Consider the following 22,360-nt stretch of genomic DNA (forward strand, 5'->3'; position numbering starts at 1 on the left):
CTTAACTTTTTGGATCTCTAGCTTGTTGCAGAAACAAGAGGGGGCGGAACCCCCCCCAGTGCGTTGCTGGTCTTTGCTAAACGGAAATCTGAAGTTCATTTCCAAGTTTTTACTTGCAAACTAAAACCAAATTTTGAAGCACTGTGACTAGATAGAACATTCAGTCTCAAAAACAGCATTTCCACAAAATTGTTTTTTGTTTCTTTATATCGTAAAGAAGGCATTGGTGATTGTTTTAGTTCAAGAAAATCTAGTGCATGTAAGAAACATCTTGACGATCAGCAACTGATTTTTAACAGGGCAAGAGCCATAATATGAATTAATCGAAAGTTGCAGGACGAGCATAAATAGCTACGCCCAGTAACTTACAGATGACTTGTGAGCCAGTCAAAAGGACTCTTCCCCCACTCACCCAGGACGTGAACAGTAGCCTGCAGTGATTGCACACATCAGTTCACTTCTATGTGCAAGACTCAGGTGGCCTCAGTGGCCCAGAGTGCCTTCCATCAGCTTCGGGTGGTGGCCCAGCTATGCCCCTATCTGGACAGGGATAGCCTAACTACTCTTGTCTATGCTCTGGTAACTTTAAGGTTAGATTACTGCAATGCATTATACATAGGGCTGCCTCTGAAGATGGTTAGGAAACTTCTGCTAGTGCAGAATTCAATGGCCAGGTTGCTCACCCAAGCATGACAGTGTGAGCATATTACACCGATCCTGGTCCGACTGCACTGACTACCAATTAGCTTCTGGGCCCAATTCACAGTGCTGGTTTTGACCTATAAAGCCTTAAATGGCTCAGGACCACAATACCTCAAGGACCACCTCTTTCCATATGAACCTACCTGATTCCTGAGATCATCTTCTGAGGCCCTCCTTCATGTGCCTCCTCCAGAGGTCTGGAGGGTGGCAACATGAGAATGGGCCTTCTCTGCAGTGGCTCCCTGTCTATGGAATGCTCTCCCCAGGGAAGTTCGCCTAGCGCCTTCATTATACACCTTTAGGCACCAGGCAAAAACATTCCTTTTTAACCAGGCATTTGGTTGATCTGATTTACATCCAACACCCTTTTAGAATGTGGCTTTATTGGGGGTGGGTTATTGGGTTACTGCTTTTGGCTTGATTTTATATGTTGTGGTCTTGTTGTGAATGGCCCTGAGACCTCCGGGTATAGGGCAGAGTATAAGTTGAATAAAAATAAGAGACTGTTGGAATGTAATGGGCACTAGCTACAGCTCAGTGAGTGCCCATATTTTGCAGGTAAAAGGTCCTCCGGCTGAGACCCTGGCATCTCCAGGTAGGGCTGAGGACCCATCTGAAATCCCAGAATGCCACTGACAATCAGTGTCAGCAGTACTGATCTAGAATGAATAAATGATCTCACTGGGTACAATTCGCCTTCCTACTATATCAAGAACTTCTAGCCTGGAAAAGAAGTGACTGAGGAGATATGATAGCGATCTTCAAATAGCTGAAGTGCTGTCACATGGAGCAAGCTTGTTTTCTTCTGCTCTGGAAGGTAGGACTCGAACCAATGGCTTCAAGTACCAGGAAAGGAGATTCTGACTAGACATACAGAAAAACTTTCTGACAGTAAGAGCTGTTTGACAGTGGAACAGCCTGCCTTGGGAGGTTGTGGACTCTCCTTCCTTGGAGGTTTTTAAACAGAGTTTGGATGGCCATCTGTTATAGATGCTTTCCTGCATTGCGGAGGGTTGGACTAGATGACCCTAGATGGGTCTCTTCCAACTCTTAAGATTCTGAAGTTCCATGGAACTGCATTTGTGGAAGGTACAAACTTCAGTACTTGTGTCTTGGCTCTTGCAGGAAAAAGCTACTGTGATATCTTTGCCGCTGAGAAGATAGAAGTTTGAGGTGGTAAAACCAGGGCTATTCTTCTAGAAAGAGTTGTCCGAACTCACCATTAACATCCCCTTGTTCTCTTATAATGGCAATGGTGCCCACCTGAGAAGTGCTGGAGTTCCAGCTGGGGAAAAAAAAAGCCCCGGAGAAGTCCTGGTGGCAAGGTGAGCTGAGCCTCAGGCTGCCAGTTGCCTGTTGCTGTGTTACCTTCTCAAACTCTCAAGAGATTTGGTGTAAGTGCAACAGTACTTACAACTTTTCCAGAACATTTAGAGTTCTGTATTTTGAAATCACATTTCGTTTTGAAATAGCAAACTAGAAAGTTTGCTGGGAATAACTTGTGAGTAGGTATGTATGGGATAGCACTGCTACAATTCAATGGGGCTTGCTCCCAGGTAAGTGGGCACAGGAATGCAAGCCATGTGCATCCATGTACAAAAATAAAGTAGTTGGAAGACATGTCTATTTCACAAATAGCTTTACTAATATTGTGAAATGGCACCAACTAACTGCATTGTTTACAGAGATATTCAATTGCTGTATTATTATCAGTCAGAAAGAGATCAGATGTGTGGTTTTTAAAGCAACATTAACCTGGTATGGAATTTGCATTAAACTAGTATTTTAACTCAAGGGACGCGGGTGGCGCTGTGGGTAAAACCTCAGCGCCTAGGACTTGCCGATCGTCAGGTCAGCGGTTCGAATCCCCATGGCGGGGTGCGCTCCCGTTGCTCAGTCCCAGCGCCTGCCAACCTAGCAGTTCGAAAGCACCCCCGGGTGCAAGTAGATAAATAGGAACCGCTTACTAGCGGGAAGTTAAACGTCGTTTCCATGTGCTGCGCTGGCTCACCAGATAGAGCTTGTCACGCTGGCCAAGTGACCCGGAAGAGCGCTGGCCCCCGGCCTCTTAAGTGAGATGGGCGTGCAACCCCAGAGTCGGACACGACTGGCCCCTACGGGCAGGGGTACCTTTACCTTTAGTATTTTAACCCAGTTAAATACAGACCCCATTACAAACCAGCAAAGCTCACAATATTCAGCAGAGGTACCGTCCTTTGAAAAGTGATATTGTCCTCCACCGGCAAAAGATTATCCTGCCCATTTCAGGTAGTTCCTTCCCCTCTACTGCAGCCCCATATGACAAAGCTACGTGTTCAGCAGCGGTCCCACTCACTGGAGAGGCTGCTCAGGAACCTATAGGAATGAAAGTGGGGAGGAGGGAAGGAAGCACACACTATGTAAGCAGAAAGCAGCTTTCAAATATGACCAGCTGATAAGAACAGCCTTCCTGCAGTGCCCTCAAGAAGACTGTACAACTAGTAATATTTTCATATACATTCCTCTTTTTAAAAGGTAAGGACACCTTAGTCTTTCATGACTAATGAAAACTTAGGCTACCAAATCTGTACTAACAACACTGTGCATTTTTCACAAATAAAGGTTATTAAGTATCCATAAAATGTTTTTAACAGAGTGAGCTGTAGCATTTTCAAGGCATGGATATATGTGTGGTGTCTTCTTAATAGAATGGAATTATGGTAATCCCTGAATTCTTAAAACATCGTAAAAGATATCAGGCTTGTAGGGTTTTTCTAGATTAGAATCTATTATTTGAAAATTACATACTTCAGGTTTCTCCCAGGTTTTATAAGAGTTGAGAAAAACATTTCTAACCTATGAATTAGTTAGTGAGCTCCCAATTTAAGACGAAGACACATTATTTATTATACAACATAAAATATTTATATAAAACACAAATTTAAACTCAAATCAATGGGTTTCTTCTGTGACTTTCAAAAGAAACACAGGAATTCTCAGAGTCACATCAATATTTAAGATCCATGTAATATCAAACTTTGGATTGGATTCAACTACTAGGCTAAAAAGAAGTATGCATGTGGTCTGGAATTGCTTTGCTCTTTCCGTATTACTTTGCAGGATTATCTGCACTCACATTGTCATCATTACAGATTTTCAGACACATGTTTGACTTCTTAAAGATGTTCACTTCAGATATCACTAAAAGTAAAGAAAGCCTATTAGGATTATATTTTGTATGGTGCAGAACCTTAGAAATACTTCAACACACCCTTGCCATGATTTTATGACTATTGTCAATCCAAGTCACAGTATAGAATAAAAAAGGAACTCGATTTCTGTAACTTTTGGGAAATTATATGCTGCATGAGATCTTCACTAAACATCTTATGTAACTTTTCTTCTTTGCAGAGTGAAAAGATCTGCCTTCTCAAGGCCACTCCAGCTCCAATTCAGTCAAGTATTATTGCTCAGAGTCTGGATTGTTTTTTTGGAGGGATAATGGTCTTACCCCACTTTTGTTTCTTTGGCCTAACGAAGTTCTCAAGAGGGTCTAAGACCACTATCTAAGTAGAGAAAAAAGTCTCTGCAAGTCAAGGCCACGTTTTCTTAAACATAGTAACCATAATTAAGAGACAGTCCTGGTAATTTGCTGAGGCCCTCAGTTCTCCTTAGATGATGCATACTGGGGGCAGCTGCTCCTGTCATCCTTGGTGGCCAGGCTCATTTTCTTTTCCCCTTGAAGCCACCACTTCCTGGTCTCCCGGCCTTCCCTCTCCGAGCTGCCCCTCCACTTTTCTTGCCCTTGGCCCCACCGCGCCTCTGCTGCTGCCGCCGGCCCCTCTTGCCCCGCTGCCCCTGCTTCTTGCCCTTGGCTTTGGCAGCCTCGGCCTCGTCTTCCCGCAGCTGCTTGTTGACGGCGCGGGTCAGGTCCAGAGGCGTCTTTTTGCTGCCCAGGCTCCGGACCAGCTCCAGCTGCCTCTTCTTCTCCCCGTCGAGGTCTCCCAACACGGGCCCGAAGCGGCGCTTCTTGCCCCGGGCGCTTTGCGGAGCGCGGGGCTCCTTGGGGAGGCGAGGCTGGAAGCGGCCGACGGAGGCGGTGGAGACGCGGGCGAGGGCGGTGACTCGGCCCAACTCGGAGCGGTCCTGGTGGCCCGTGGGGTGCAGCTCGGCGGCCGAGGCGCCTCCGCGGTGGGCGCGCGCCAGGTTCCTGAGGCGGTTGTACTCGTTGCGCGCCACTTTCTCGCGCTTCTCCTGGCGCTTCTTGGCGAACTGGTCCTCGAGCGGGTGGGCCGAGTCGGGCACCTCGAGCAGCCAGTCCCGGGACGGGTCCCCGCCGGCCCTCTGGTAGCCCCAGCGCCTCCGCCACTCCTTGGCCGCCTCGTCCCACACCAGCGTGCCGCGCTTCTTCCGCGTGGGGCGGATGCCTTTGAGCCGGGCGAACTGCTCCCAGCGCGTGAGGGGCTTGGGCTTGGGCAGCGGCTTCTCCCGGGGCAGCCGCGTCGAAGGGTCCGGCAGCCGCGCCACCACCGGGCCCGCCCCTCCCTCGGCGCGCTCCGACGGCAGCGCCCACAGCTGGCCCACCAGCAGCTGCGTGTTGTCGCGGGCCAAGGCGCGCAGGAGGGCCTCGCGCTGCGGGCAGCCGGCCCCCGCGCCGCGCGGCGCCGGGTTCTTGTCCACCGCCAGCAGGTTGCCCACGTCGAACTCCAGCTCCAGCTCCTTGTGCACCGTCACGCTGCGCTGCGTCTCCGCCTCGCGCTCCTCGGCGCGAGCCAGCAGGTCCTCCACGGACGACGCGGCCATTTCCGCCAGGGGGTCGGCAACGGGGTCTCTCTCTCTCTCTCTCTCCACGTGCGCAAAGAACGCTGCCCGGCTCCACGAAAGGTCAGAGGGATTAGTTCCGCTGTTTGAGGGGAAAAGAACGGCACCCGGATGTATCGTCAGCGCGGCTTTCTTACCATAGAGACGACGGGAATCATGGGGCAGCGAATGGTCGGCACGTCAACTACAACTCCCAGCATGCAATGTTGCAAACGGTGCGCATGGAGAGTTGGATAGTGGGGGATGTAGTCGGATGGGGATTGGGAAGTAGTTCGATGGGGAAGTTGGGCTTGGTTTGTGACTCCATCACCATCACCCGTAGTGGTGGTGAGAGTCGGGAGGGCCGCAGGGTCCCCGGTGCCAAGATTACACACATACACACAAACTGAAACCAGGAGCTTTATCATTTCCCTGGTCAGCCATGTTACCTGGCCAATTGTGGACTGATAGATTGCAAGTTCTGTAGGCTTTGCTGCAGGTATATCACATAAATTATTCCTTAATTGAATTGTTGTTTAGTCATTTAGTCGTGTCCGACTCTTCGTGACCCCATGGACCAGAGCACGCCAGGCACTCCTGTCTTCCACTGCCTCCCGCAGTTTGGTCAGGCACATGTTTGTAGCTTCGAGAACACTGTCCAACCATCTCGTCCTCTGTCGTCCCCTTCTTGTGCCCTCAATCTTTCCCAACATCAGGGTCTTTTCCAGGGAGTCTTCTCTTCTCATGAGGTGGTCAAAGTATTGGAGCCTCAGCTTCAGGATCTGTCCTTCCAGTGAGCACTCAGGGCTGATTTCCTTAACAATGGATAGGTTTGATCTTCTTGCAGTCCATGGGACTCTCAAGAGTCTCCTCCAGCACCATAATTCAAAAGCATCAATTCTTCTGCAATCAGCCTTCTATATGGTCCAACTCTCACTTCCATACATCACTACTGGGAAAACCATAGCTTTAACTATACGGACCAGGCCAAAGATATGGCTCCCAAAATAAACAGGGAACAGCCAACTGCTGCTGTTGAACGTGGCGGTGGGAGACAGGTCCGTGGAAAACTCTGGTACATAGATGGAATAGGTGTGCTCCTTCCCAATCCCTGTACTGTACTTATTCCACAATTTCAAAAATGCAATGCAGTTGGAGAGTATTTAGGCACATTGGTTAGTGATTAAATATATTAGGCTGCAAGCCGAACCACTTTCAGTCAGAAATAAACTCTAATGAATTCAGTGAGGCTTTGCCCCAGGTAAGTGGGGTTAAGATTGCAGTCTAAGAAAAGTATAATTTTTTTTTTTTTTGTTCTTAGCCTTGGTTTCCAAAGCAGGTTAAAAAATGGAAGTGAGATTGCGTGGACTGCAATTTTTGTGTGTTTGATCCAATAGCTTTTTCTTTGGAAATGATACTTGAAACAGGTTTTTTATTCCTAAGGGTTTGAGGCTGCGGCACAATTACTGAATCCCATACACACTCAGTGCTTTTTTCGGGGGGGGGGGGCAGGGGTACACATTTTGTGAATCTTTGTACTTTTGTCCATTTACTGTATTTATTTCCCCCGATTTAAACTATAAAATGGTGATTTTCTTGAGTCAAAATGAGAATACCTCTAAACATTTTTTAAGAAAAAAAGCACTGGATATACTTAAAAAGAATAAAATCTTTCCCAGATCTATTTATGCTGTGGCTCAAAATCCATTTAAAATAGGTTTCAAGGTAATTTCTCCAAAACAATACTGTTAAGTACCACAAGATGGTACTGTGCTTTGACAACTAATATTTCCTCCTTGCTTCATGCAGCTCATGTTTTTCACCAGAACAGAAGATTCAACTAATTTTTTTAGAAGATTCACAGAGAAATCCTATGTCTGTTTTATTGTATTTTAAATATATTGCATGCTGCTTCAAGAACTTCAGTTAGTACATAGGGTATAAATGTTCCAAAGAAATAAACAAAACCTGTGCATACCTACTCAATAAAGCCATACTGAACTCAGCGAGATTTGCTCCCAGGAAATTATGGCTAGGATTGCAATTTTAAGGCTCCTACTGTAAGTTATCCATATGCCTTTGGGTAGCACTGTAGCTAAATCCCTATAGTATTAAACATTGTCACTATCATAGCTTTGGCACAAAATGGTCCATAATCCTGTACAATATGCCTCATACACCCTCTCACTGAATGCATATATTAGTTTTCTCAGGGTTCCAGGTAGATGTGGATAGGATTGCAACCCCATCTTTTATTTCAACTTGGAGAACTGGTCTGAATTGAATCAGAAAGCATTACTACCATGAACAGAATGGTATGCCTTTTGCAGTATTCTAGCTATGCTACATAAATAAAGGGTGTTCTGTCTTTTCATTTGGAATGATAGGATCATTTTGTTTAGACATGCCTACAGGTTAGAGGAAACATGGAGTTATTTAACCACCGTCCTGCATGCATGCAGAATAAGCCAGGTAGGTCTCCTTAAACAGGGAATTGTGTAGATGATATCACAGTAAATACTTAACTATGTACACTAACTGACCTCTCTTCTAAAGGGAGAGGGGGTAAAGGGCCCCTGTCAGCTGATCATACAGGTGGGAGGAGGAGGTTTGTAAGGGATAAGGCATTTGTTCAAGTATTCTTTACAACAGGAATGTACACACTTCAAGCTTGTCAGATTTACTTTGTTTTGTTTGATAAGATCTACCTGCCGGAGAAAGATGCAAAAGAGATGCATTTAGAGTTAAAGAACAAAGCACCTAATCTGAGCACATTTTGTGCCTAGAAATTTCAGTACCAGAACTATACTGAGCTCACAGTCCTTTCACACACAGGTCCACTCCTGGTTAGCTTTCTTCATTTCGGCAGCCTAAGCGAGGTTGGTAAAAGTTTTGTCACTGCATATGTTAAACAAATTGGGTGTTGGAAACTTTTCCTAATCTACTGCATATCAGCTCAGATATCCAGCAGTAGCTCCCCATCTACTTTCTGCTCACCTCTGCTTTAGAGATGTTCCTTTGCTTATAAATGGTTCTTACCCTCATAATGCTTGTTCCTCATTTCCAATGGCATGATCACTGCCACAGATATGCCAGAAACAGGAGGGGAGCCATGGAAAATTACTTTAAGAGAGAATTTGAAAGAGTCATGAGAGGAGGAAGAAGAGAATAACATTGCCTAGAATGAATGATTTGAATGATTGCACTTCCTTCAATTTACTCAAGCTGTGCAAAACAGCACTGGGTAGAGTACATTCTTATTATGCTTTTGCTGATTAGTGAAATTGGTATGGGAGCAAATTGTGGATATTCAGAAGTCTTGGAAGATAGTGTTACTCACACTACAGGGTAGTACAATGGGAAAATTACCTAACAAGAAGCTCATAGCTTCTAAATTAAGCTTCTACACAAGCATCTGTTTAGAAAGAAAAGAATAATGGAGTATTATCATGTCTCTTATTCTCTCCTGATCTTTGCCCCAGAGACAGATCCATTATTGATCCATGTTTATACTCCATATGAACTAATCTACCATATCAGTGCCATAAAACAGAACTCAAGTCGTTTTGATAAAAAAAACTGATGGAAGCTTCAGAGGTTTTTTCCATTGATTCCACCTGGAATGAGTCCTGTATCTTTTTAACTTGGTAACTACAGTACTGTATTTTCAAAATGTTTCCAACTGAAAATGTTAGCTATCTGAGTTAATTGTATCTCTCAATACAAAGCTATATAAATGTAAGCCTGAGTCATGAATATTCCTTTTTTATTTGATGTCCATGTCAGGTAAATATTTGAGGTATATAAGTAGAACATCATTTGATGTCTTTTAAATATATACCTTGAGGAGCTGCTCTTTCGTGAGTCAATACCACACAAGGCAGTATGTGTGTGTAATAGTTTACTGTGTAATAGCTTACTTCTGCAAGCTGCTGCTCTCTAGTTGTTTTGTATTGCAATTCTCACCACCCCAGCCGGTATGGCTGACAGGGATGATGAGAGTTGGAGTCCAATAACCTCTGGAGGGCTCCAGGTTGGGGAACACTGACTTAGTAACCTTCATGGCCTAGGACCCTCGTACCAACAGGACCACCTCTCCTGGTATGCCCCGCAGAGGACCTTAAGGTCCATAAATAGCAACACCCTAGAGGTCCTGGGCCCTAAGAAAATCAGATTAACCTCAACCAGAGCCAGGGCCTTTTCAACACTGGCTCCGGCCTGGTGGAATGCTGTGTCTCATGAGACCAGGGCCCTGCAGGATCTGATTTATTTCCGCAGGGCTTGTAAGACAGAGTTGTTCCACCTGGCCTTTGGCTTGGAATCAGCTTGATCCCCCCCCCCTTTCCTTTTTCCTTTCTCCTTCTGTGATGGAACTCCTAATTGGCGACTTCCCTGGCTTTTTTCTGGCCCACGTAGGACCAGTCTGGATAGTTGGCCTTGGTGAAGATTTGACGTTTTCATTCCCCAAAAGTTTTTGATTTGAGTTTCTACTGAAATGAGGCTGCATTTTAATGTTGTATTTTAATATCGTTTTTAAGTTGTATTTTAATCAATTGTTTTTATACTTGGTGTTAGCCGCCCTGAGCCCGGTCTTGTCTGGGGAGGGCAAGGTATAAATAAAATTATTTATTATTATTATTATTAGTAGTAGTAGTAGTAGTGGTAAAGCACATTCCATGTATGTAGCAGATCCCAGATTCAGTCCCTGGCATCTTTAATTAAACAGATACCAGGGAGCCAAGCTTGGAAAGACCAAGCATTCTTGGAAAGACCTAGAATCCCCAAAGGAAACCCATGAATTTGGTCCCTCCTTATGTAGGGGACGTGGGTGGTGCTGTGGTCTAAACCACTGAGCCTAGGGCTTGCCGATCGGAAGGTCGGCAGTTCGAATCCCCGCGACGGGATGAGCTCCCGTTGCTTGGTCCCAGCTTCTGCCAACCTAGCAGTTTGAAAGCATGTCAGAGTGCAAGTAGATAAATAGGTACCACTCTGGCAGGAAGGTAAACTGTGTTTCCGTGCGCTGCTCTGGTTTTGCCAGAAGTGGCTTAGTCACGCTGGCCACATGATCTTGAAAAACTGTCTGCGGACAAACATCAGCTCCCTTGGCCAGTAAAGCGAGATGAGCGCTGCAACCCCAGAGTCTTTTGCGAGTGGACTTAACTGTCAGGGATCCTTTACCTTTCCATGTGTAGTTGGAATAGGGCTCAAAAGAAACTTCCTCTCTTCAGTTTGTTGAAGTGAATGGAACTCATTTTGACACAGTAAATGTTCTTTGCAGTGTGGCATCTCTGCTATAGTCTTAGCTTCATAAAGTTGAGATTTTTCAATACAGGATAAAATGTGAGAAACTATATGGCATACCTACCCCAAACTCTTTAAGTGTTAAAGGAGGTTTTGCATGCACAACTGAGATGGGCCCTCAAGGCTTTCTTCAGTACTACAGCATAATCTTCTAATAATCTGTTTCCCCTGAAAGAATGCTGTTAATTAAAATACTAAAAAACCTAAACATTCTTGAGGGTTAATTACAAATATCTCTCAATTTCATTCTTTGTTATTCCACTGCTAGGTAATTCTGCTCAAGGTGAAACAAACCAAAAAGACTTATCAGCTGGAGGAATATATCACACAATCACTTGCATTTGTAGCTGTATTGACAGCCTGCCATTGCTGCCATTAAGGCAGCAGTATCTCCAGAGTTTTGCAATGTTTTGGTCCCTTAGATGTTGTGGCTGATGACTTCCGATGGTTGTTGTTCAGGGTCAAGGAGGAGATTCCTTTGTGGTGGTTGGTTCCTTAACACGACAAACAATTTCATAGCAGCCCGGAGATCCCTTCTTACTTTCTCCTGTACCGGCAGGTGGTTGTAATGCGGACATACCCTGTTGAGCACATGAGCACAATGTGTTTATAATTGAAAAGACAGATTTACAACTTTGAGTAGAATGGCCTCACTTGCTGCAAGGATGGGGAACTTGTGGTCCTCAAGGAACTGTTGGTCTCCAACTCCCATCAGCCCACATGTAGCATGGCAAATGGTGGTTGAAGAACCATATATACTGCCTTGAACTCATTGAAGAAAAGGCAGGATATATATGGATTGATAAATAAATAAATAACCTGCCTCTGGTGGGTCTGCATTGGAGCTCTCATGCTTGAGGTGTTATTGTGTACTTTAGTGCTCAAACAGCAGAAGCAAGACCCACCCGGTGGTGTAGGAGAATCTGCCTTATAGTTTTTCAAGCAGAAGCACAGACAAATATTTGTGTGACTTTCTAATTTTCAGTTTATGCTGGACTCCTTAAGGGAAAGTCAGTGTGCTGCTGGTTCACTGTACTTCCAAATCATACCGCAAATGGTTATTGCTTGCAAAGTATATGTTGTTCTTCCTTTCTTCTAGAACAGGCATCCCCAAACTCGGCCCTCCATATGTTTTGGGTCTACAACTCCCATCATCCCTAGCTAACAGGACCAGTGGTCAGGGATGATGGGAATTGTAGTCCCAAAACATCTGGAGGGACGAGTTTGGGGATGCCTCTTCTAGAAGCTGGATAATGGTGTTATCTTAGGTTGCTGATACTATGGAAGGACAGTTCAAATCTTTGTTGTAGAAGCAGCTCAAGTGAAGTAGCATTGTCTTATTCTAGAAGGTCAGAAGGATCAAGGGTTTGGAAACCAAGCCTTATGAGGAACAGTTGAGGGGGTTGAATATGTTTAGCCTGGGAAAGAGGAGACTGAGAGAAGATATACTAGCCATCTTTGATATACGATAGATGAGATATATGAGCCAAAAGGTGGCAAGCCTTTTGGCTCGAGTGGTGGTTAGGCATTGTGTTAGCCTTATTATGGGAGGTGAGGTTGTTGCCTTCACCTGCCCCTCCACATTAAGGGTATCCCGTTAAAGGGATCTGGGTGTGTGGTTTCTGTCCGAAGCCTGGGCGTGGGCTAGGGCCATGCCACCACCCCAACGGTGACCCAGGGGGTACTCTTAATTGATGTATATCATAGGGCTTCCCCTTCTGGTGGTTGACCTTATGAGACTTCCTGCAGACGGGCAGGAGTCAGGATATAGTCTTGCTTCACCCAATTGCCTAAGCCAAACCATTCACATCTGTAACCAATAAGGTTGTGGCCTTATTTATCCCATTAAACCAATATACTTGTGTTAGGGTATTTATTTCGGAGGGAGCTGCGGGGCCTGGGGCCTCGCCACACAATTGAGATTCCCGCTTTTCAGGTGACTGGACCACATGTCCCTTGGGGTACCTTCCAACTCTACAATTCTATGATAGCAGCTTGTAGACCAGCAACAGCTTTCCTGGCTGAGGGACATGTGAGGGCGGGTGGGACCAGGTCTTCAGAATCCCTATGGGTGAAGAACCCCTGATACCTGTTCACACGAGGCTGCGTTGTGAGGCAAACTGTCAAACACAACTGCTGCTATGGAGCTATAAATGTTCTATGGCAGCATAGTATTCTGAAGTAAGGAACATACATTGGATTCTGGAACCTTGGTCTTAATGGAACAAAGAATATCCTGGATCTCCCCTGAAGCTGTTCTGTTTTGGAGTAGCTCAGGCTTAAAGTTAAGGAGGATCACTTTAAATGGGTGACGTCTAAAAGTCATACCTAATTTGCAACAAAAGATAAGAATAATTTGCTTAGAGGTAGGATAGTGAAATCACTGTGTACATTTCTGTGGGCAATGTGCAAGCGGGTGAGATTCTTGAAATGCACACGTCCTTGACTAGTTTAGCCCTATTAGTTGACTCAGGGACGCGGGTGGCGCTGTGGGTTAAAGCCTCAGTGCCTAGGGCTTGCCGATCGAAAGGTCGGCGGTTCGAATCCCCGCGGCGGGGTGCGCTCCCGCTGTTCGGTCCCAGCGCCTGCCAACCTAGCAGTTCGAAAGCACCCTTGGGTGCAAGTAGATAAATAGGGACCGCTTACTAGTGGGAAGGTAAACGGCGTTTCCGTGTGCGGCTCTGGCTTGCCAGAGCAGCGATGTCACGCTGGCCACGTGACCCGGAAGTGTCTTCGGACAGCGCTGGCCCTTGGCCTCTTTGAGTGAGATGGGCGCACAACCCTAGAGTCTGTCAAGACTGGCCCGTACGGGCAGGGGTACCTTTACCTTTACCTAGTTGACTCACAACTTGCGCTGAAGTTATATTCTGGGGAGTGTGTGTAAAGCCAAAACTGCATATTAGAAGAACCTGGCACTGTCCATGCACAAGCATCTCTATCCCTCTGTGGGCCTTGCCTCCCCTCACCCTCTGGGAGGCTCCCATGGGGCCACCTGAGATCTCACAAGACCAGAACATCCCAGAGCCCACTAAGTAAATCTGAGCGCTTGAAAGCTTTGAAGCTTTCTGCCTTGTGTGCATTTAATTTGTGCAATTGCAGCTGGCCAGCTGCTAAGCCAAGTTAAACATGTGCAAGTTGTGAGTCAATGGTGTTCTTCCACGGCAGGGGTCACAACTTTTTTGGGGCCTGCGGGCACATTTGCAAACCGGAGAAACTATTGTGAGCACAATCCACGCACCACAACTGTGCATCATGCATACATGACAAACACACTCTTTCCCCTACAGCCAATAATTTGTCTTGGAAAAAAGTGTTTTTGCTTTTTTAAAGCCTTAAGGGGGGAGGGGAAACCTCCCTGGAGAATGCAGCTAGGAAGCCAAGAGCTAACCTTTCCCCTCCAGCTGTAATATCCACGAAGTGCTATGAGATAGCTGGGGAAGGAAGGATGAACATCCTTCACCAGCTACGTGACACCCCTATCCCTGCCAAAAATGCCCCTTCCCACCACAATTAGGATTGCAAAAAGTCTCCTGTTATCTTGAATAAAATACTTCTTTTGAACTTAATTTCTGCAGGAGAGCAGGGTCCTATGGGTGCCAGCAAAACCCTCTGGGCATATTTGCACTCATGTATGCTGCTTTAGCATCCCACGTGCCTCAGAGAATAAGTTCACAGTTGCCGATGTATATGAAACTAATAAGAGACAATATCAAGTGTCCTGTGGTTACCGTTGTTCTTACTGATTAGCTGCCTGCCGCACGCGTTCTTTTTCTTCTTTCCCCTCCTCCCTTTCTTGCGCCGCCCCCCTCGGCGCTTAGACCTGCAGCTGCAGCGCTTTCTGTGTCTTGCCATCGTTTCTTGGGATGGGCTGCATTAAGTTCCCAGGTGAGGGGCTTCCATCGGTCAGCTGCGCTGAGGTAGCCTGTCTGCTCTGATGGTCTTTGAGTTTCTGAGGGAACATGGCAAGCTGAAGCGCCTTAAGGCTCCTCAGGGGTTTGTGATGTAATAAGTGGACCTGGCTGCTATCCTACCTGTCAGCACCTGAGGGCACCAGCTGTAAGTAAAAACAACAACAAATGACCGCCAGATCATGGCAATGATAACTGATAATGCTGCTGGTGATTTTCCTTCCTCCCAAGCCTCTGATATGCCTTAAATTTACTATTTGAAGAACTCATTGCCACAGAGGATGAACAGTTCTAGGATGAATCTTGCCAGTGCTATCCCATTCTCTTCCTGTTTTGTTTTCTCTTTCCAAGCAGCAGAGAGTTCCTGGCAGCCCTTGGGAGATCATTTTTATCTGCTTCCCAGTAAGCCATGGGCATTTTATTACAAGAGCACTTTCTTGTATATGTGTAACTGTACAGTGGTACCTCGGGTTAAGTACTTAATTCGTTCTGGAGGTCCATACTTAACCTGAAACTGTTCTTAACCTGAAGCACCACTTTAGCTAATGGGGCCTCCCGCTGCTGTGCTGCTGCCGCCGTGCAATTTCTGTTCTCATCCTGAAGCAAAGTTCTTAACCTGAAGCACTATTTCTGGGTTAGTGGAGTGTGTAACCTGAAGCGTATGTAACCTGAAGCGTATGTAACCCAAGGTACCACTGTATATGGAAACTGTGTTCAACAGCCAGCCTTTTAAAGTTGCAGGTTTCTAGCTGCATTGCACTTGTAATTGGTAGAGGTGAAGACTATCAATGGCCATCAGATGTGGTGGCTGTGCTCTGGAAGGGGAGAGTGCTGTAGTATTCAGGTCCTGTTTACAGGCTTTCTGTGGGCATCAGTTTGGCCACTGTGAGAACAGGGTGCTGGGCTGGATACACCACAAGCCTGTTACAGGAGGCTCTACTTATGTTCTTAGGTGGTGACCAGAGAAAAGGGCTCCCCAACCCTTGACATGGCACATTCTTTATGAAATTCCCCATCCTATCCCACCATTCTCTTCCTACCATAATAGGTGAAAGCATTTTCATTTGCCCTTACTTTTTAATCTTGTAGGTGAAGGCCTTATATTTTTACTGGTTTTGCTGAATCTGTAGTGGTTACGGCTTTAATGTTGTCTTTGTATATTATATCTGTGAGTTTCTCTGAAAATCAAGGCTAGTGAATTCTTATTGGTCTTTGGCCTCAACAAATCCTGGCCATTTAAAATTCACAAGGACCGGATTAACTGATTAATCTATTGGAAATCTCTGGATAAGTATAGACTGAACCCATTCAGTTAAGAAGTTATGTTTTCCTCTTTTCTTCTTCTTTTTTTAAATAGATGGATGACTATTGTAATGAATAAAAATGATCACAATGTTAGAGGTTTTTATTAAGTAATAAGTTGGATATCACGCATGTGGGTGAAGGAAGTCACACCGGCATTTGGGTATAAGGGGAGGTGGTTGCAGGGTTAGATGTGGGGAATTTGCAGAAATAATATATTCATGTTACGTATAATGTTGAAAGTGTATGGCAATTAACATGTAATGTGAATTAACTAAAAATAATAAAAATAATAAAAATAAAATTCACAAGGACCATAAAGTGAGAGCAAATGACCACGTCTCACTGAAAAGAAAGGATCCAAATAACTCATCTAAGACGCCTATTTACAGAACACCCACTTAGTGATGTTGTGAGTGGTTTTTTTAATGGAATTTTTTAAGCTAATGAGGTTAACTTGCATGAGGTAATTTCCATTAGGAAATTTTCAGTTTGCTTGTTTGATGCCCTAGAGAGTGATCTAATTTAGCATGATTGTTTTCTTTTTATTTGGTAAGCAAACTTTTAAAAGTACTCCATGCTGATTTTTTGTTCCAAATTTTATACAATTATTTGTCTTAAAATATTTTTTTTTGGGGGGGGGGGAATTAAAGCACACAATGCAGCTTAAATGTTATATTATGTAGCAGTTTTAATGGAATACAGTGGTACCCCTAGTTACAAACTTAATTCGTTCCGGAGGTCCGTTTTTAACCTGAAACTGTTCTTAACTAGAGGCGTGCTTTTGCTAATGGGGCCTCTTGCTGCTGTAACTGTAAAATTCTTGTACCAGTTTAAGGACACATCTCTTAACAATGTTTAACTTAAGAAAACTAAAGGGAGGGAAAAAGGGTACTGAAACTGTTGACACACTAACTGTTGACACGGGCGGCATATAAATAATAAAAGTATTGTTATTATTATATTAACTGAATTTCACCTGAAAACTTGCAGGCACAGTGAGCGCCATTCGATCTGCCTATTAACATTTGCACAAGCCTGTCATTTTGGTGGCATTAAGATAACTTTCCATCCTATCCTAGTGAAAGTTGATCACACTGTGCAGAGAAAGGTCACAGCAGCACTTCCTTCCCAGTTAAGTGGTAATTAGCATATTACTTGGTCTTTTGTTTGTCATGTCCTATTAAGTAATCTGTGCTGTTAGCAGTTATAGAAGTAATAGCCGTGTTTCTGTTCTCAGCGGAAATTATGTTAAGCAATGCAAAGAGTGTAGTTAGCAAGTAACACATAAGTGAGCTGTGCATTTCAAATTATTTTCTTATTCCATCTTATCAGGATGGAATATATTTCCAGGGATGATGAACGGTTGCTCATCACAGAAGAAGGTGTGTCGTAATTGAAAAATAAAAATAAAACATGAGGAAGCCTGTGTTTCTTTGGGAGCTGTATCCACCAGGGCAGCCCTCTTTGACTTTGGCCTTATCTGGCTGCACTTTTCCTTCACTGGTGCTCCTAGCCTGAACCAGTATGAAACTTTGGCTTGGGTGTGAGAAAACCCAGCCTCACACACCTGCGTCTTCACAGGATAGCCCTGGGCAAGCTCTTTCTCAGGGGTCAGCAAACTTTTTCAGCAGGGGGCCAGTCCACTGTCCCTCAGACTTTGGGGGCCGGACTATATTTTTTGGGGAAAAATGAATGAATTCCTATGCCCCACATATAACCCAGAGATGCATTTTAAATAAAAGACACATCTACTCATGTAAAAACACACTGATTCCCGGACCGGATTTAGAAGGTGATTGTGCTGGATCCGGCCCCCAGGCCTTAGTTTGCCTACCCATGCTCTTTCTCATCTTAACCTGTTTTAGGTTGTCAAAAGATTGAAATATATCAAGCCTGCAACTTGCACATATTTAACTTGTTTGCATTCAGCTTTGTGTGCTTGGCAAAAATATATAATAATAATAATAATAATAATAATAATAATAATAGGGGGCAAACATCTGGGCAAAAAGACTTTGGCAATCCCTCCCACCATGGGAAACCCAATGTGTTTTGTCTATATGTGATTTTGGCTCTTGGTGTGATCCCTGGAATGTAACCCCTGTGTAAGTTGTGGGCTTACAGCAACAGTCTGAGCTTCTTCAGGAAAGGGAGAGAGACTAGGGCTTTTTTCAGCCAGAACTCGGTTCCGGAACCTCTCAAGTGGGCACCATTGCCATTATAAGAGAACAAGGGAGGCATTCATGGTGAGTTCTGGCACCCCTTTTTCTAGAAAAATAGCACAAATATCCAAAAGACAACACAATGAAGCCGATTTACTGAAAGGTGTGTACTGGAATCTGAATTAGTGTTTATGAAGTGAAATGTTATTGATAGATTATTGTTGGGGAATTCTCCTTGTTGTTTTTGAAATCGTATTTATGTTGTTAGCTGATTTGGACGTTTGTGAGGACAAGTGAGGTACAAACAGGAAATGAAATTTCATCCAAGCAAGATCAATATTAACAAGTACTGTGCACTGGATGGTAAATCAATCTACTATGTTCTCATACCAGTAGTATTAAAACTGTGGACAGTGGAGGGGTCAAATAACATTTTAAAAAAATACTAACATTTTAGCTGCTTCCAGAAAGAAGGAGCGCACATTTGTGTGCTGGAGGGGACACAGACCTCTCAAATCTGACAGGGGTTCTCAGGCTAATGTGGTCTCTGCCTTGGTGGCCATAGCTACAATGCTTACAGCAAGCTTCCCCAATCTGGTGCCCTCCAGATGTATGGGATTACAACTCCCATCAGTTTCAGGCAGCACAACAAAGTGATGACAATGGTTAAGTTACAGAGTTACAAGGATGTGGGATGCAGAATCCACAAAACGATTATTTTGTGTTTAAGTCCCAGGCTGTGCACATGTTACTGGCTTAAAACACAGCAAGATTGAATTTGGACCAAAGATGGTTTGGGCATGGGGGAAAAGCATGAACACCACAGTCTTGTGTAAGAGAGAGAGTTTGGATTTGATATCCCACTTTATCACTTCCCGAAGGAGTCTCAAAGCACAGTGGCGTAGCGTGGGGGGTGCAGGGGGGGCTGGCCGCACCGGGCGCAACATCTGGGGGGGGGGGCGCTCGCACTCGCAGCTCTCTGCCCCTACCTGGCTCACTCACTCTCTCTCACTGCAGTGCTGGCTGTGCAAATCCGATCCGAGCCGCCGGGTCGCCGCCCACTGTGGAGGGGGGGGTGCCAGGCATGCGGTGCGGTGCGGAGAGAGAGCGAGGGACTATCTGGGGGAGGGACAGTGCAGCGGGGGGCGCAAATTACTTGCCTTGCCCCGGGTGCTGACAACCCACGCAACGCCACTGTCAAAGCGGCTAACATTCTCCATTCCCTTCCTCTCTCACAACAAGCACACTGTGAGGTGAGTGAGGCTGAGAGACTTCAGAGAAGTGTGACTAGCCCAAGGTCACCCAGCAGCTGCATGTGGAGGAGCGGAGACGCAAACCCGGTTCACCAGATTATGAGTCTACAGCTCTTAACCACTACACCACACTGGGTCTCCAGTGTAAAAAACAATAGACATGGATTGTGGTTAATGTCATGTGTATGTTGCTTCTCAAACCAGCAGTAGGAGCGTACCAGATATAGAAATAAAAGGGAGTTGAGCAAGCCCTTGAACAACTCTTTTTAAAATTCAACAGGGATTGCAAAGGAATTTTGTCCTAATGGCAGCTAGGATACAGCACTGGCACACTTATTTTTCCTGCCATCCTTTCGAAAAGGATTTAGCTCTGTCACCCTCTTGGTTTTGTTGCTTTCATTGTTCCCGACAGACAGTTTGAGAAGAGCTGGAGGAGTCAAAGGGGATCATTTAGTCAGATGACAGCTCTAATTATGAATATTTAGGAGGTGTTTGAATGTGCTCACTTTTATTACCCCATTTCCTATCAATGACTGCATTGAAACCACTTGTCTCATTTTTCAAATCAAAGCTTCCTCAAGCAAAAGGATGAAACTCAGGATAAGTGATGCTCCACAGATATATATTATTTTCAAAATGAGGAAAGGCCATCAGTCAGTTCAGAGGATTTGGAAAAGTTTAGTTCTCAAAAGATTAGTCACCTCTCCTGTCTCTCTCTCCCCCCCCACCCCGCCCCCGTATAGAGAGTAACTGTGCAGCTCATGAGAATCACTGCTCTTTTGTTATTTTTTGTTATTCTCACCCAGAGATAGATTTAGCGTTAATCTTTTTTGACAGTGGGTCTGCCTATTTCCTCAAAGTGCTGTTTTCCAGTTGGTATTGGCCCAAAGTAGTAGTAATGAGGTGACTTTGTTTCAAAAAGTAGGGACAGGATTATTTGGGCTTGTTTTCTTTACAGTGGTGGGTGTCCCAACCCACATAAAATTCACACATCAGTCTTGAGCGATTCAGTGTTAGTTTCTTTGGAAAATCCAGCAATAGCTGTGAGTATCCTGGTGGAATTACGTTGAAAGAATGATGCAAACCATTTCTTTCTTAAAACAAAAACATTTAGGTGGGAATGCCTTTTTTCTTTTCTTTAAATTATTGGATTTATATCTTACCCTTTTATCTAAGGAGCTCAAGGTGGTGTACATGGTTCAACTTCTCCTTGATTCCCACAACGAACCTGTCAGGTACGTTAGGTCAAGAGGCAGCAACTTGCCAAGGGTCACCCAGCGAACTTCATGGCTGAGTGGGGACGTGAACCCTGCTCTCCCAGGTCCTAGTTTAACACTCTAACCACTACACCACCCTGGCACACTACCCTACACCTCTACATCCCCCATGTTCTATAAAACCCTTGATCTTAAAAGTCAGCGAGGGCAGTGCCATGTGGACGCTCTTTTGCCTTAATATGCAAGTACCCACAGTTGTATCTCTATTTAAATCCCACCTTTCTGCACATGATACTCAAGACAGAAAGCAATAACAGTAAAGATGTACCAAAAGCAAATGTAGCTGTTTTGGCCCATAAGAAAAAAATCCCCCCAAAACCTCACAGTAGGATGAATCAGAAAGTCACAAAATATTGAGAGGACTTTTGTGTTCTCAAGAACTCTTCTGGAGAAAGGGCTGGCTTGATGTTAAAGCCATAAAGGTCTGCACTGATTTCAGTCTTGAGATCGTATAAACTTAGGGAAGCAGACTTAGTAGGTTATTATTTATTTATTTAATATACAGTACTTCCCTTCATTAAGAGACCACAGGGCAGTTTGCAACATAAAACACAAGATACATAATATAATAATATTTTAAAACCTCCAAAATAAAATACCCCCGCCCCCAGTGAGGGAAAGCCAAGCACCTAGCCTGGCTGAGACTATGATGAAGGGACCTGCACTTTTTAATTTGACTGCTGCCCAATGACTCTCCAGAAATCCCACTGCATGCAGTTTAGAGGGGCTGGACTATTACTTGCTTTGACTGAAAATCTCTGCAGTATCTTATCTATGAATAGAACTGCACCCAAGTTTTAGAGATCTAATAGCCGCACAAGGGATGATTAAAATAAATGAATCTAATCATAGGGAAACATGTCCCATTTGTGATGACTGGATGTCTGCTTGAATTTGCCAGCCAAAGCGGTTCACTTTTGCTAATCATAATGATATTAGCTCAAGGCAATCAAATTGTGCTGCCCACTCCAGTGTAAATGAGCTCACCCAAATGGTGTGTCCTTTTCTCAAAAGGTTAGAGAGGCTCAAAAAAATATGAGGCCATGGCCTTCTCTGGGATTTTCTCCTCAGCATAAAAGACCGTGCAAGTGTCCTGCTTTTAAAAATTTTAGGAGCAAGTTTTTCTTGCCTGCATTCCTGGCCAAACGATTGATTTGGCAAAGCACCGCTAATTACCACACAAAAAATGGCCGCAGAACCCTTCATGGGCAAATGTGAGTCTAAAGAAGAGACTAAAAGTTTAAACATCATCATGATGACAATATGAAACACAGGAACATAAGAATATAAGAAGAGCCTTCTGGATCAGGCCAATGACCCACCTAGTCCAGCATCCTGTTCTCACAGTGGTCGTCCTGGTTCAGGAGTGCCAACTTGAATAAAATATGGGAGGGGAGGTAAGCCCCTCCCCACATAATTGATTTCAAGACGTGACACATGCATACCATATGAATGGCAATGCCCATCGTCTTGAGGGGGACTGGCCTCCTCAAATATTCTATTGGGAGGGCCAAAGGGACCTTGGCTCCTATTACTTGATCCCTGTGTGAAACTCACAAGCAGGACCTAAGCACAAGAGCAACTGGTATTTGGTAGCACTGCTGCCTCTCAACTGTGGAGGGTGGCAGAGCATAGCCATCACGGCTAATCAGTGGCATAGCGTGGGTTGTCAG

The 22,360-nt window shown here is 44.8% G+C and overlaps 1 protein-coding gene and 2 long non-coding RNA genes across 3 annotated transcripts; 1 reads left to right on the top strand and 2 right to left on the bottom strand.

Annotated features, from left to right (window-relative positions):
* Window positions 1-3,580: 3,580 nt before the first annotated feature.
* Window positions 3,581-5,775, bottom strand: RRS1 (ribosome biogenesis regulator 1 homolog). The gene has a single exon (XM_083449848.1). It carries the CDS (start codon window positions 5,482-5,484, stop codon window positions 4,405-4,407), a length of 1,080 nt encoding a protein of 359 aa, XP_083305974.1. The 5' UTR covers window positions 5,485-5,775; the 3' UTR covers window positions 3,581-4,404.
* Window positions 5,776-11,117: 5,342 nt separating this feature from the next.
* On the bottom strand, window positions 11,118-14,737 carry LOC310682527. The gene is made up of 2 exons (XR_014513935.1): window positions 14,511-14,737; window positions 11,118-11,363 (listed from the first exon to the last, which is right to left on the bottom strand). It is a non-coding gene; the product is annotated as an uncharacterized lncRNA (long non-coding RNA).
* Window positions 14,738-14,913: 176 nt separating this feature from the next.
* On the top strand, window positions 14,914-17,412 carry LOC310682568. The gene is made up of 3 exons (XR_014514004.1): window positions 14,914-15,092; window positions 16,986-17,134; window positions 17,328-17,412. It is a non-coding gene; the product is annotated as an uncharacterized lncRNA (long non-coding RNA).
* The last annotated feature ends 4,948 nt before the right edge of the window (window positions 17,413-22,360 follow it).

This window comes from Podarcis tiliguerta (assembly GCF_965153285.1).
Source record: "Podarcis tiliguerta genome assembly, chromosome: 7".
NCBI classification, from domain to species: domain Eukaryota; kingdom Metazoa; phylum Chordata; class Lepidosauria; order Squamata; family Lacertidae; genus Podarcis; species Podarcis tiliguerta.

Coding starts and splice junctions, on each gene's coding strand:
- RRS1 (XM_083449848.1), bottom strand. CDS start 5,484: ATGGCCGCGTCGTCCGTGGAGGACCTGCTGGCTCGCGCCGAGGAGCGC.